This window comes from Semicossyphus pulcher, unplaced genomic scaffold (genome assembly GCF_022749685.1).
Source record: "Semicossyphus pulcher isolate SPU_LCO1_2020_fin unplaced genomic scaffold, fSemPul1.0.p SCAF_1, whole genome shotgun sequence".
Taxonomy (NCBI): Eukaryota; Metazoa; Chordata; class Actinopteri; order Labriformes; family Labridae; genus Semicossyphus; species Semicossyphus pulcher.
The window spans coordinates 37,174,453-37,186,131 of record NW_027211603.1 but is presented as its reverse complement, the minus strand read 5'-3'; the positions used below and the strand labels follow the sequence as shown (position 1 = coordinate 37,186,131).

General features: G+C 43.5%; 1 protein-coding gene across 1 annotated transcript in view; it reads left to right on the top strand.

Moving 5' to 3' along the window:
- The first annotated feature begins 268 nt into the window (after positions 1-268).
- The window catches only part of lrrk1 (leucine-rich repeat kinase 1), an 80,306-nt gene continuing 68,895 nt past the window's right edge, over positions 269-11,679 (top strand). The window contains exons 1-2 of the mRNA XM_069682187.1: positions 269-359; positions 1,729-1,869. Coding sequence (XP_069538288.1) covers positions 1,800-1,869 — 70 coding nt within the window. The 5' untranslated portion in view covers positions 269-359; positions 1,729-1,799. The remainder of the gene's footprint in view (positions 360-1,728; positions 1,870-11,679) is intronic.

The window sequence follows — 11,679 nt, the reverse complement described above, 5'->3', positions numbered from 1 at the left end:
AAAATAAATCTTATGATAAGATTTTTTTAAATGAGAGGACTTCTTTAAATGAATAGAATGAATACATTTTAACCACCAGGCTTTATTTTGAAATCTTTATCTGGATGTTTTTAGTAGGCCTAAAGTGGAAGGCAGTGCGTTATTTTGAAAATTATTACCGGAAATTCCTCCGCTTTCCAGTCTGAATTGCCTTCGCGTGCGTCTCAGTGCGTCTGGATTGGAAAGTTTTCGTCTCGTGGAATCAGGAAGTCCAGAGAAACGTTGTCAGACCGTCTCCCGTGCCTGCTGCTGCCGCCGCGGAGGAGGACTTTACGGCTGTGAAAGCTCTCGTGATGCTCGCTGGACTGCTCGACCATGTGGTGAGCTGGCAAACAGTAACTCCTGTAATGTTTGTTGTCTGCTTTTTAGCACGAACTGTGAGCGCAACAAGCGTTCATACGCGGCGCCAGCTGAGATCTGATGCGTGACGTCGTCATCGGAGAAAAACAAGCCAATCTGCATATACAAATCTGCCAATTCTAAACACATCTAGGTTTATTTAAAAAACTTCCTGTGTAGAATAAAGGAACTATCATTCTACAGTACTCTCAGGACGCACTTTTTTATTCCGGTGTGATTCTAATCCTGAAAGAGGCACTGATTTTAAACATCTCACGTTTAGCTGAAATTCCGATCTGCTGCTCTCAGCGCTGCAGCCCGCTCACTGTCCTGCTGCTTGGACAAGTTAGTTTTAGGGTTAAGTTTGGTTTTCATTTAACTTTCTCCTCCTGACGTACACACACACACACACACACACACACACACACACACGAGAAAATGTTTGCCATGATAAAGCACCTAGGCTATAAAAGAAACACTTTTTTAATATGAAGTAAGAGAGTTAGCGATACAGATGAACCATCACCAGCTGTCTGCTTAGCTTTTTTCCCTTCCAATTCGTGACTATCGGCCTGCTGATGGTGGCAGACTCGTCCTAGCCCTGGACAAGGATGTCATCTGCTGTGAGGATTTTACATTGGACTTCTTGAGCTTGTGAACTGGACTACTTTTGACCATCTCAGCAGATTTTCCCCCTAAGTCTGGGGCATCACCTTATTTCAAAACTATTTCTTATATTTCCAGGTGAATAATAATAATTTTTATAATACATTTTGATATATGAATATAGTAGAGCCTTGACTAGGGATTATTTGGACTAACACACCTTTTACAGAGGCAAAGCAGAGTGAGTATTTGAGCTGGAATAAAAATGCTGTCTTAATCAAATAACCTCAAAAAGATGATTTAACTTTATTATACATTATCATCCAGTTGTAGTTTGGACCACAGTCTGCTCAGCTGTGATGCTCTGCTACATGTGCTGCAGACAGTGCTGAGAGGATTGTAAACTATGGAGTGCCCTCTGCTGGACACACTGCATGATGACATGATGACACCAAAGCATTGTTAGGTTTAAAAGTTTTCATAGCTAAACACACTGTATTTGCATTATACTGATTTACCTGTGATATCATCTGATGATGCCTAAATTGGTCTTGCTCTAGAACATAGCACGACAATGAAATGCCGCCATAATTTCTGAATGGTAGGAGGAGAGTTGTGAGACCCTGTTTTTCATCTCTGCTGCTTGCTCTGTGTGCAGGCTGACTGCTGATCCCAGGCCTCCTCTCTTGCTCTGTGTGCAGGCTGACTGCTGATCCCAGGCCTCCTCTCTTGCTCTGTGTGCAGGCTGACTGCTGATCCCAGGCCTCCTCTATGTGGTGGAACTCTGCTCTTATTCACCAGTGACTCCAGTGAGAATGTCCTACTGGTTTGTTAACCTTCCGCAGCATTCTGAAGACACTCCCAGCAACATGGAGCAGCAAGTAGGTGAGTAATCTCCCTTAGTGTCACCTTCCCCCCTGTCAGGTGTTCTCCTGCTGTGCAGGCGGGTTCAAACTGAAATCCATTCATGTGTTGTGTGGCTGCAGCGTGACTTAAATTTAGCACAAACAGAACTAAAACCATGATTGTTGGAGGGCCTCAAGCCTTATCTGTAGCTGTCTTTCGGTCTATCTGAACCAGACTGAGCTCACATTACACAGGGAGAGTTTCTGTCTCACACACACACACAGATTATTATATTATTTTATATCAAGATTGAAGTACAGTTGTGTGGTAAATGATTGAGTGTTTTATAATTTAAGTTTGGAGTTTAAGTGTGCAAAGGTTAGGACAGAGTTGTTGCTATCAGGGAGCAAAGACTTGGTAGTGAGTAAATTGGTCCCAAATAGGTCTGGGTTTAAAAAAATAGATTTTTCCGATTCGAATCTATTCTCATTTGAATGACCCAATATCAATTAATAAATCTCAAGCTCGATCTTTGAAAATATGTGTAAAAACATGTCTGATCACTCATGTTTTTGAGCTCTCCTGAACGCAGCACAACTCAGCGCATCCCCCTGAAACACGGCAGTGAGGGAGACGTGCCCAGACTTATTTACTGCAGCTACTACGGAGACGTCAGTGATCGCTGACGGACTCTTTTTATCGTGTGTGTGGCCATGAATATGTAAGTTAGTTTGCACTGATGTTTATGTTACTCTCTGTTATCGTCGTCTTTGGCCGCGAGTGTATTTTCGGCATGTTGTTATACAGTATGTCTTTCCCCTTAACTCTTAGTCTCCCAGTTCGTTTTATCAAAACCATGAGCCAGATGTTTCAGAAAAAAAGTTAATAAGCCGTCTAATTCATAACATTGTTAATATGTGTTGACTGCTGTGTGTTTGTCATGTTAATTAAAAAGTACATGATGTTACTTCTTTGGGGTCAATTCTTATTGTAAACATTAAAAATGTTGATTCATGCACCAGGTTAGAGGAGCACTGATATTGTAACTGAAAAACCCCTAACAAAAATCATTTATCCAATCGAATCGGATATCGAACTAGAATCGGTTCCTTGTGAATCAGAATCGAATCGAATTGAGAAATCCTTATGGATACCCAGCCCTAGTCCCAAATCCAACGACAGGGAGGAAATGGAACCCAAGAAAGGAAGCAAAGGCAGCTCTAAGGTATACAGAGATTTGCAGGCAACGTGGAGCAAGGTCGGCTTGGGGCTTAGCTCGAGTAAACCAATGTGGAACAAAGCAAGTCCCACAGAAAGAAGGAAGCTGGCCGTGGAGCAGGTACGTCGACAAGGAGAAGTCGTAAGGTGTGGGTCAGGCTAAGTGGGGACAGTGGATGAACTGGGAAAGTGTAGAGAAGAGGAAGCTCAGCTGGATGGACCTGAAGAGTTTGGAGGATAGTCGTATTAAGTTCCAAATAGGGGCTGCGTACGATCACCCCAGAACCTAAAATGCTGGGTAGAGGGGGACCAATCGTTACCAGTGTGTTCAGAGACAGCCACCTTGAGGCATATTCTGTCACGTTGTAAGATTAGTCTGTCACAAGGTCAGTACACATGGTGGCATAACCAGGTTTTGAAAAGTTTAGTGGCAGGTATTGAAGGTAGAAGGCGACAGGGAAATTTAGGTTGCAATCATGAAAAGAGTGCAGCCGTTCAATATCTGTGAGGGGGAGAAATGTAAAGGAGGTCAGGCCAACTAAAGGGTGCTAATGATTGGGAGATGCAGGTAGACTTGGGAGGAAAACTTGTTATTCCACAGGAGATAGTTTGCTCTAACTTGTGCCCTGACATAGTGTTATGGTCTAAAAGTCAGCGGAGAGTTTATTTTATAGACCTGGGCCAAAACAAATGTAATAGTAATCCTTCTTCTATGCTGTTCCTTCTTCATAACGTAGGCACACAGAATAGTTGCATTGTTTAAATAAGGATTTGATAGCATGAGGTTTTTGATGGGCAGTGAGAGCTAGCATGGAGGTGGCTCTGGGACGCCAGAGCTAACTGTTGAGCCTCCCTGAGGTGTCGTGGGCTTAACTTGATGAAACACCGGCGAAGGGAGGAGCCCACTTGATAACCCTGTTGATGTGCTGCTTCTTGCTGCCCATCTAACCACAAGTTTGAGTTGTGGGGGCTGTTCAAAGCCATGTGGTAGGGTAGGTGGTATTGCTCTCTCGTCTCTCCTCTCTTCCCTTATGGAAAGTGAGGAAGTAGGGGCAGGTAGAGCTTGCAACCCTGGCTCTGCCTTCCCCGTCTTCTTTTTTACACACCTCTCTCTACAAACTCTTCTCTCTATCCTTCTCTCTCTATTTTTCTCTTGTGTGATGAAAACACTATTGTAGTGTCAGCGTTGTCAATACCTGGAGCTCGTATCAACAGAGCCTGGGTCTGTTGAAGTTGTCAGTGCTGCTTGGGTTAAGGTGACCACTAAGGGCCATGTGGTAGGTTATTTATAAGTATTGGGATGATGTTACTAGGGGAGGGGTTTCTTCACTGAGTGCTTATCCTTATCATTAGGGCACAAGTATCTTGTGTTTAATTCAAAATGATGGCAGATTAAATTTAGCAAAAACAGAACTGAAACCATGATTGTTGGAGGGCCTCAAGCCTTATCAGTAGCTGTCTTTCGGTCTGTCTGAACCACACTGAGCTCACATTACACAGGGAGAGTTTCTGTTTCTGTGAGTGTTTTATAATTTAAGTTTGGAGTTTATGTGTGCAAAGGTTAGGACAGAGTTGTTGCTATCAGGGAGCAAAGACATGGTAGTGAGTAAATTGGTCCCAGACTATTATGGTAGATTAGGTCATGGTAGATTGACTATCCATCTTTTCCCTGCTACAGGGAAGGTGTTGTGATCTGTCTGTCTTCATGTCTGCGTAAGAAGTGCAGTCATGTCATGTTGTGCTGGTTTCCTTCTCCTGCTGGTGGCCACCTTGTGCCTGCGCTTTAACATGTTTGACCAGTTTTTACACTGTGTCATAAAAGGCCTTATCTATTTTTTATTCCTTCATACCTTCCTGACTTTGTAACAGGGTGTGTAGTTTAGAAAGCCGAGCTGCTAAATCAGGGTTTATAGACATGTTTTTTAGCCGATACATTAAGCCCTTTATGACTTCATGCCTGTGTTATGCCTTCATACTGTTAATGCTAGCTGCGTGTGCTCACTTCTTTCTCTCTTGTTATGTTGATATGGAAAGATACATAATTAACCACTGCTAAGAAGATTTGCTTGTAAACTATTAATAAGGGAGCAACAGTTATGAGAATCTTTACAATATCACAGAACATATTATCGTGAGTCTCGAGAGTATGTGATCAGTTTGTTTCATGAGCTTTCTAATCTGACCTCAAACTCTTTAAGAGACTCTATACAGTAGGGATGCACAGATACCGATACCAGTATCGGGTATCGGGCAGTATTGGAGCTCAAGTTCTTGTACTCGGTACCGCAGCCGAATGCCACTTTACGGCTTGACGTTAGCCTCCCATTAGTTAAGCAGGTAGGCGGAGAAGGAGCACTTTTCAGAAAAAGGCTTAGTCCTCACAGACCACACTAACATGTCCACTCACGGTCAAACTGAAGCTAACACAGAGTGTGACATAAACATTAAGGCAAACTAACTTACACATTCATGGACGCACACACGATAAAAAGAGTCTGTCGGCGATCATTGATGTCTCTGTAGTAAGTGCAGTAAAAAAGTCTGGGCATGTCTCCCTCACTGCCATGTTTCGGGGGGACGCGCTGTGTAGTGCTGCGTTCAGGTGCACTCAGAAATGGGAGTGTTCATCACGTGACCTTTTTTACACTATATGTGGCATGTTGTGTTATACTGAAATCCACTGAATGTGTTACAGGTTACATGAAAGTAAAATGTGTGGCAGTGTTATGTTTGTTAAGTAAAACAAAGTTGAGTGTTAAAATGTCAGCAACAGCATCATTCTGTCGACTTACTTTGTTACAGTCAGAAAGAGAGGAGCATCTGATGACAATAAAACATGCTTTTAAAGTCATTATGAGAACTGTAATGATATTATTAAGTTCTCCTATTGGTACTCGCTATCGGCAAGTACCAAAATGTAAGTACTTGTACTTGGTCTGAAAAAAAGTGCTATCGCATCCCTACTATACAGTGAGTCCATAATAATAAATCCAACACTTCATGTCTTCTTGTCATCATTCATTCATGTTTCTGTGCTGAAACTTAGCCGGCCACTAAGTTACCAGGAACAAATGTTTTTTGTACCTGGTAATTAAAAGTGGTAAAAACACTAGATAACGCAGCTTCATGTCTCTCCTACACTTTTCAGTGGACTTGGATGTCTGGTGAAGGGGCTGCTAGCCGAGCTGTCACTAACATCCATTAAATTGAGTTCACATAATTATTTTTCAACTATTTTCTCATCTTTGGAGGATAAAAGGAACTCACTTTCACCTCCCTTTGGTATCTCTCAGTTCCACTCATTTTACCCCCACACAAGACATCTGCTTTCACAACTCGAATAATGCTTTGCTGTGGAAAGTGTGTGTGTACTCCTGCATACTTCCCAGGCCCCAGTTAAGATCACATTGCTGTATGCAGCAGTCGGCTAATAAGTATGAGGTGCTGTCATGGATGAAGTAGTGTAGAAGTGTGGTGTCTATTCACCTCTTTGCATGTACTGGCGCCCTCAGTCTGAATAACCCAGATATGTGACCACACACCACCCAGTCGTCCTCATCGTTTTGTACGGCGTACTATTAACAGTGGTTTGTGGTAACAGTGACTCAGTGCCACTTGAAGACTCTGATAAGGTGTTGTGACAGTTGTGCCATGTTAGGGAGTCCCACAGGGAAGGGAGGAGGTCTCAGCGAACGATTGAGGGAAGCAAAAAGAGTACTCAATCTAGCTCTGGCTGTGTGACTAGATATTAGTCTCCATAAACCAAATGATCGGTTTCCTCAAACAGTGGACAGTGCGAGGTTACAGCGACCCCCCCCGTTCCCCTGCCTCTCCCTCCCTGCCCCCCCCCTCCTCCTCTTCCCCTACCTCTCCCTCCCTGCCCCCCCCTCCTCCTCTTCCCCTACCTCTCCTTTCCTGCCCCCCCTCCTCTTCCCCTACCTCTCCCTCCGTGCCCACCTCTCCTCTTCCCCTACCTCTCCCTCCCTGCCCCCCCCTCCTCCTCTTCCCCTACCTCTCCTTTCCTGCCCCCCCTCCTCCTCTTCCCCTACCTCTCCCTCCGTGCCCACCTCTCCTCTTCCCCTACCTCTCCCTCCGTGCCCCCCCCTCCTCTTCCCCTACCTCTACCTCCCTGCCCCCTACCTCTCCCTCCCTGCCCCCCCCTCCTCCTCTTCCCCTACCTCTCCCTCCCTGCCTCCCTCCACCTCAGCCCATCACAGGATGGAGGAGGAGGCAGATCGGATAACAGTCAGGATGTCTGAGGATACTGTGTGGAAGCAGCACAGCAGCTGAGGGGCAGCTTTGGATATGATGGAGGCAGCAGGAAGAGGAGGACTCTCTGCTTCGCTATGAGCAGGTTAGTAGGAGAGAGGAGACGGAGCGTAATGCTGAGCGCAGCATTGTTTATATGCTGCACATGCAGGATTGATGCTCCTGCTGCTCTTCCTCAGCTCTGAATGTGCTCACACTTTACTGACATCTGTGCAGATCAGTGTGAGGGGTCTGATCACTGATGTTCAGCAGGGGATGTTTATGACCGTCCAGTAACCTGACTGTGATGTCACAGGCTAAATATACTTCACCTAAATGTGCGTACATGTATCAGAGTGTTTGAATGGAGCGTTTTGGTGGGACTTGAACGTTGCAGTTTCCAGGTTTACTTTCAGTGGACGTGTGAATATGTCCTCTGACCAGGCTGGAGGTTCAGCTGCACTTCCAGGAAGGAAGACCCGGGTGGTGGCCAAGACTCTGCTCCTGTACCACATCTGCACTACGAGTTTTTTTGTTTGTTTAATATCACAAATATATCAATCAGGATAGTTTTGCTTTACAGAATGAATGAAGTTCTTCCCCCTGGCATGGCTGGAGACCAACGGTGTCTCGGAGAAGGTAGAACATGTGTTTGGGATGAAGAGAGATCTCTGGGACAAGGTGCTGACTGCACCTGTCCTCGTTTAGTTACTGTCACTGAGGTTACTCGGCGTGAAACCTACAACATACAGTATATGAGGACTCTGAGTCAGGCGACGCACCCTGATACTCTTAGAAGCTACATTGTAAACAACAAATCTGTTTTGAAATCATCACGACAGCTAGAGCCGCTGAGTAAGTTCTGTGGTCTGTTTGGCTAACGGAGCTAACAGCTTCATACAGTTGATGGTGGAGCTAATGGGGCTAACAGAGCTAAACAGCAGGAATGAGTTTCAGAGGAATATGAAGGTTACACAGTGGTTACTCTACACTTCTTGTGATGTCGCTTCAGCTGAGAACAGTTTGGACGTACAAACACTTTCATTGAAGAAAATGTCTGTCCTGTCAGAGATGAGTCACCACAGTCGTGTACCTCAGGACACTGAGGAGGTCTGATGACTAAAACTACATCATTTCTGTCCTGTTTATTTTCCCTGAATTCTCTTTTGTAAAGTTTACAGATGACTTTTTGTTCAGTTATGTTTTAAACCTTTTTGTTAAAATGAAGATAACAAATAATAATTATTTTTCTCATCATTTTAGTTGTGTTTAAATCCAATTAAATTAGCTACATTAGTTTATTTGACTTTGCTCTAAACAGGATTATTTGAGCAATAGTTTTACACAGTCTGATCGCGACTATCCCCTGGCCCCAGCGTCGGCGGGTTGTAATCACATTTTTCACCACATAACGTAATATAACGTCACAATGATGCAAAAAACCCAGATGCCTCAGCTTCTGTTTCAGAAAGATTAAAGGCTCTTTATGGTTTTTGTCTGAGATTGATGTAAACAGGAAACGGGAAAACAAAGATCTTCTGTGATAACTTCCTGCCGCCCACATGCTCGGATCCCATTTTACACTCTATGTAACGTAAAATAATGTCAGCAGCAGGTGTACACCGTAATGAAACAAACGATGAGAGGAAAGAAGCTGCATCCATCCATCCATTATCTTCCGCTTATCTCGTGGCCGGGTCGCAGTTGCAGAAGGCTAAGCAAGGTGACACCCTCTCCCCAGCAACGTTTTCCAGATCCTCTCGGGGGATTCCGAGGCATTCCCAGGCCAGACGGGATATATAATCATGTCATCTGAAACATCTTAATCAGCAAAAAACCATCTCACAGAGTTTGTGTTCAGAGCGTTACAAGTTCTTCAAACGTTTTCATCTTTTCTTTTTAAAGCCGTCTGCAGATCGGAGTTGGATTAATCAATCAGCTTGCTTGATTTGCAGTTTTGCATGTCATCGTCTCTGAGAGCCTCTGCAACCGATAGAGTTCATGAAAATCTTTCCACGTGTGATTCATGTAAACAGATAGTCATTTTACAGAACTACAGAGTATACGGGTTCTCTGAGCTGCAGGGCTTCATAAAACAGGAAGTGTGTTGTGTGTCTGTCAGTGTGCCTGTGGGATCACTGGGTCACTGCTCACAAATAACACTGTTGAAAGACATATGTAATGTGTTCACTTCACTGACACAGACATATCATGTGCTGACAACTGAAGTATTGATGTAAGAGTAACTGTATTACTCTCCTCTTCAGCAGAACGGTCAGGACACGATCAGAGTCATTCCATGGAGCTGTAACAAACTCTCCCTTCCAGCTGATGTATGTGTTTTTAGTTCTCCGGGTGCCAAAAGTTGAAGTGTGGTTGGGGCTGCTTGGCACATTTCACATGAGTTTGCAGTTTTACTGAAACATTTTGCCTCCATACTTCTCATATGGTTCCCTTTGAATCCCTGTTTGAGGTCCAGAGAGTGAAAATGATTCAATATTTCATAAACAAGGACTAGTGAAAAGTTCAACTTTCCAAGTTCATCATGTCATATCATGTCTCGACCCATCAGAGAGCCTGAACCCTAGATTGAGAACCACTGGACTTGGCAGCAAAACACACGCAAACATGCTGATCAATCAGAATTAAAGTCTATAATGTTAACATGACAGTCAGGGAGCACTTTTTAATACGTAAAGGTACATTTTGCTAATGGTACTTATGTACTTTAAGTTAAGCTTTAAACCCTGGACTTGTAGAGTATGTGAACACTGGTATTCATATCCTCATCATATTCATTTCTAATAAATCACTCCACCAGCTGCTTTAGTTTGTTCTATAAATGATGTTGCCGCCAGTCTCTGCTAGATTAAAGGACTAAAATCTGATCACAGAGCTTATGTGAAGCTGGTTCCTCCTTGTGGTCCAACACTGACGGAGGGAAAGTGAAACAGTTTGAGGATCAAGGTGGAAATTCCCCTAAAGGCTTCACACTGACAGATACCGATCACTCTGGCAGGGAGAACAATAGAAATGAATCCATGGGTAATATAAACACAGGCAGAAAGCGGAGGATAAAGATGAAGTGTCTTGATAAAGTCATAACTGTAATAGCATTGCACAAACAACAAAGACTATACGTACAAATAAAAGCCAGCATGTGGTCATCATGGTGACACACTACAGCAGAGCTAAAAGTCTCCACTGAAACCACTGAATATAATTCGATTAGCTGCTCCTTAAAGGATCAATCATCACCTGTCTGACAACATGGCAGAGAGGATCCCTTCAGAGAGAGTAAGATGATTGTATTTAAACCACAAAGAGCTGTTTCATCGCTCTCTTCAAAGCTGCCAGACTCCATTGACATTTGTCCTCACAGAACAGGCAGTTTCAGGTCCACTTTACCTTCATCACTTTGCTTGAGTCACTGTTTTGTGATTTTGTGTTTTTACTGGTTAGCACAGATCCAAAACAATATGTGTAACACATAAGCAGGGATAATTACTTTTGATAATTAAGCAGAAATTCCTCATCTGTACTCAGGTTCATATTTTGTGTTGGCATCAGATAGTTTCTATAACTCAGGTCTGTGTTAGAAACGCACTGATGTAATCTGCTTACTCTGCATTGGTGCCCATACTGACCTTATTAAGCAGGTCAGTCATGACCTGATTGGTCAACCTCAGATAGGTTCTTTGTCAGTGTTCTTATAAAATTCAATGTTTTCATCATCGTAACATTCAGGCAGTCACAGCATGTCGTCTACTCAGATTTTAGTACCATTGTCATTCCTGAACTCATGTCACTGTACCTTAAAGTAGTTCCACACAGTTTGTGGGCAGATTTCAGTCATCAGCAGCAAGATCGTCACTTTTATCAGCTGCACTGAATGAGGGAATCAAAACTGGTATCAGGAAAGACAAAGTAGGATTGGTTCATCCTCAGCTGATCTGTTGCTCCTCCACCAATCTCAGAAGGTAGTGGCTATTGCCTGACGACGATACAGTATATCCTCTGGCAGTGTTGGCAAACTTTTTAGGCAGTCTTGTGTAGTTAGCGATAAGGACTTTTCCTTTTCTGTGCGCAGCTTTGTTTACAGTTTGACTAGCAGATTGAGAAGCGACCGTGTGTTCAGATCAAAAGTGAAGCAAAATTCACCCGAAAATAAACACAAATTTGTCCCTCAATTTTTTGATGTAGAATGGATTATCAGCTGAATTTGCATACAGATTCCTGACTGTTTTCCCTGCATACACCAAAGATATGTGATTGGTTAATATTACATGAACTACATGGACTACAAACATAAAGCAGAACACTGCAGTACTAAATGCCTGCGCCGTCATTCTTATGCAGAATCTGTAAATAGAGATTACTCCC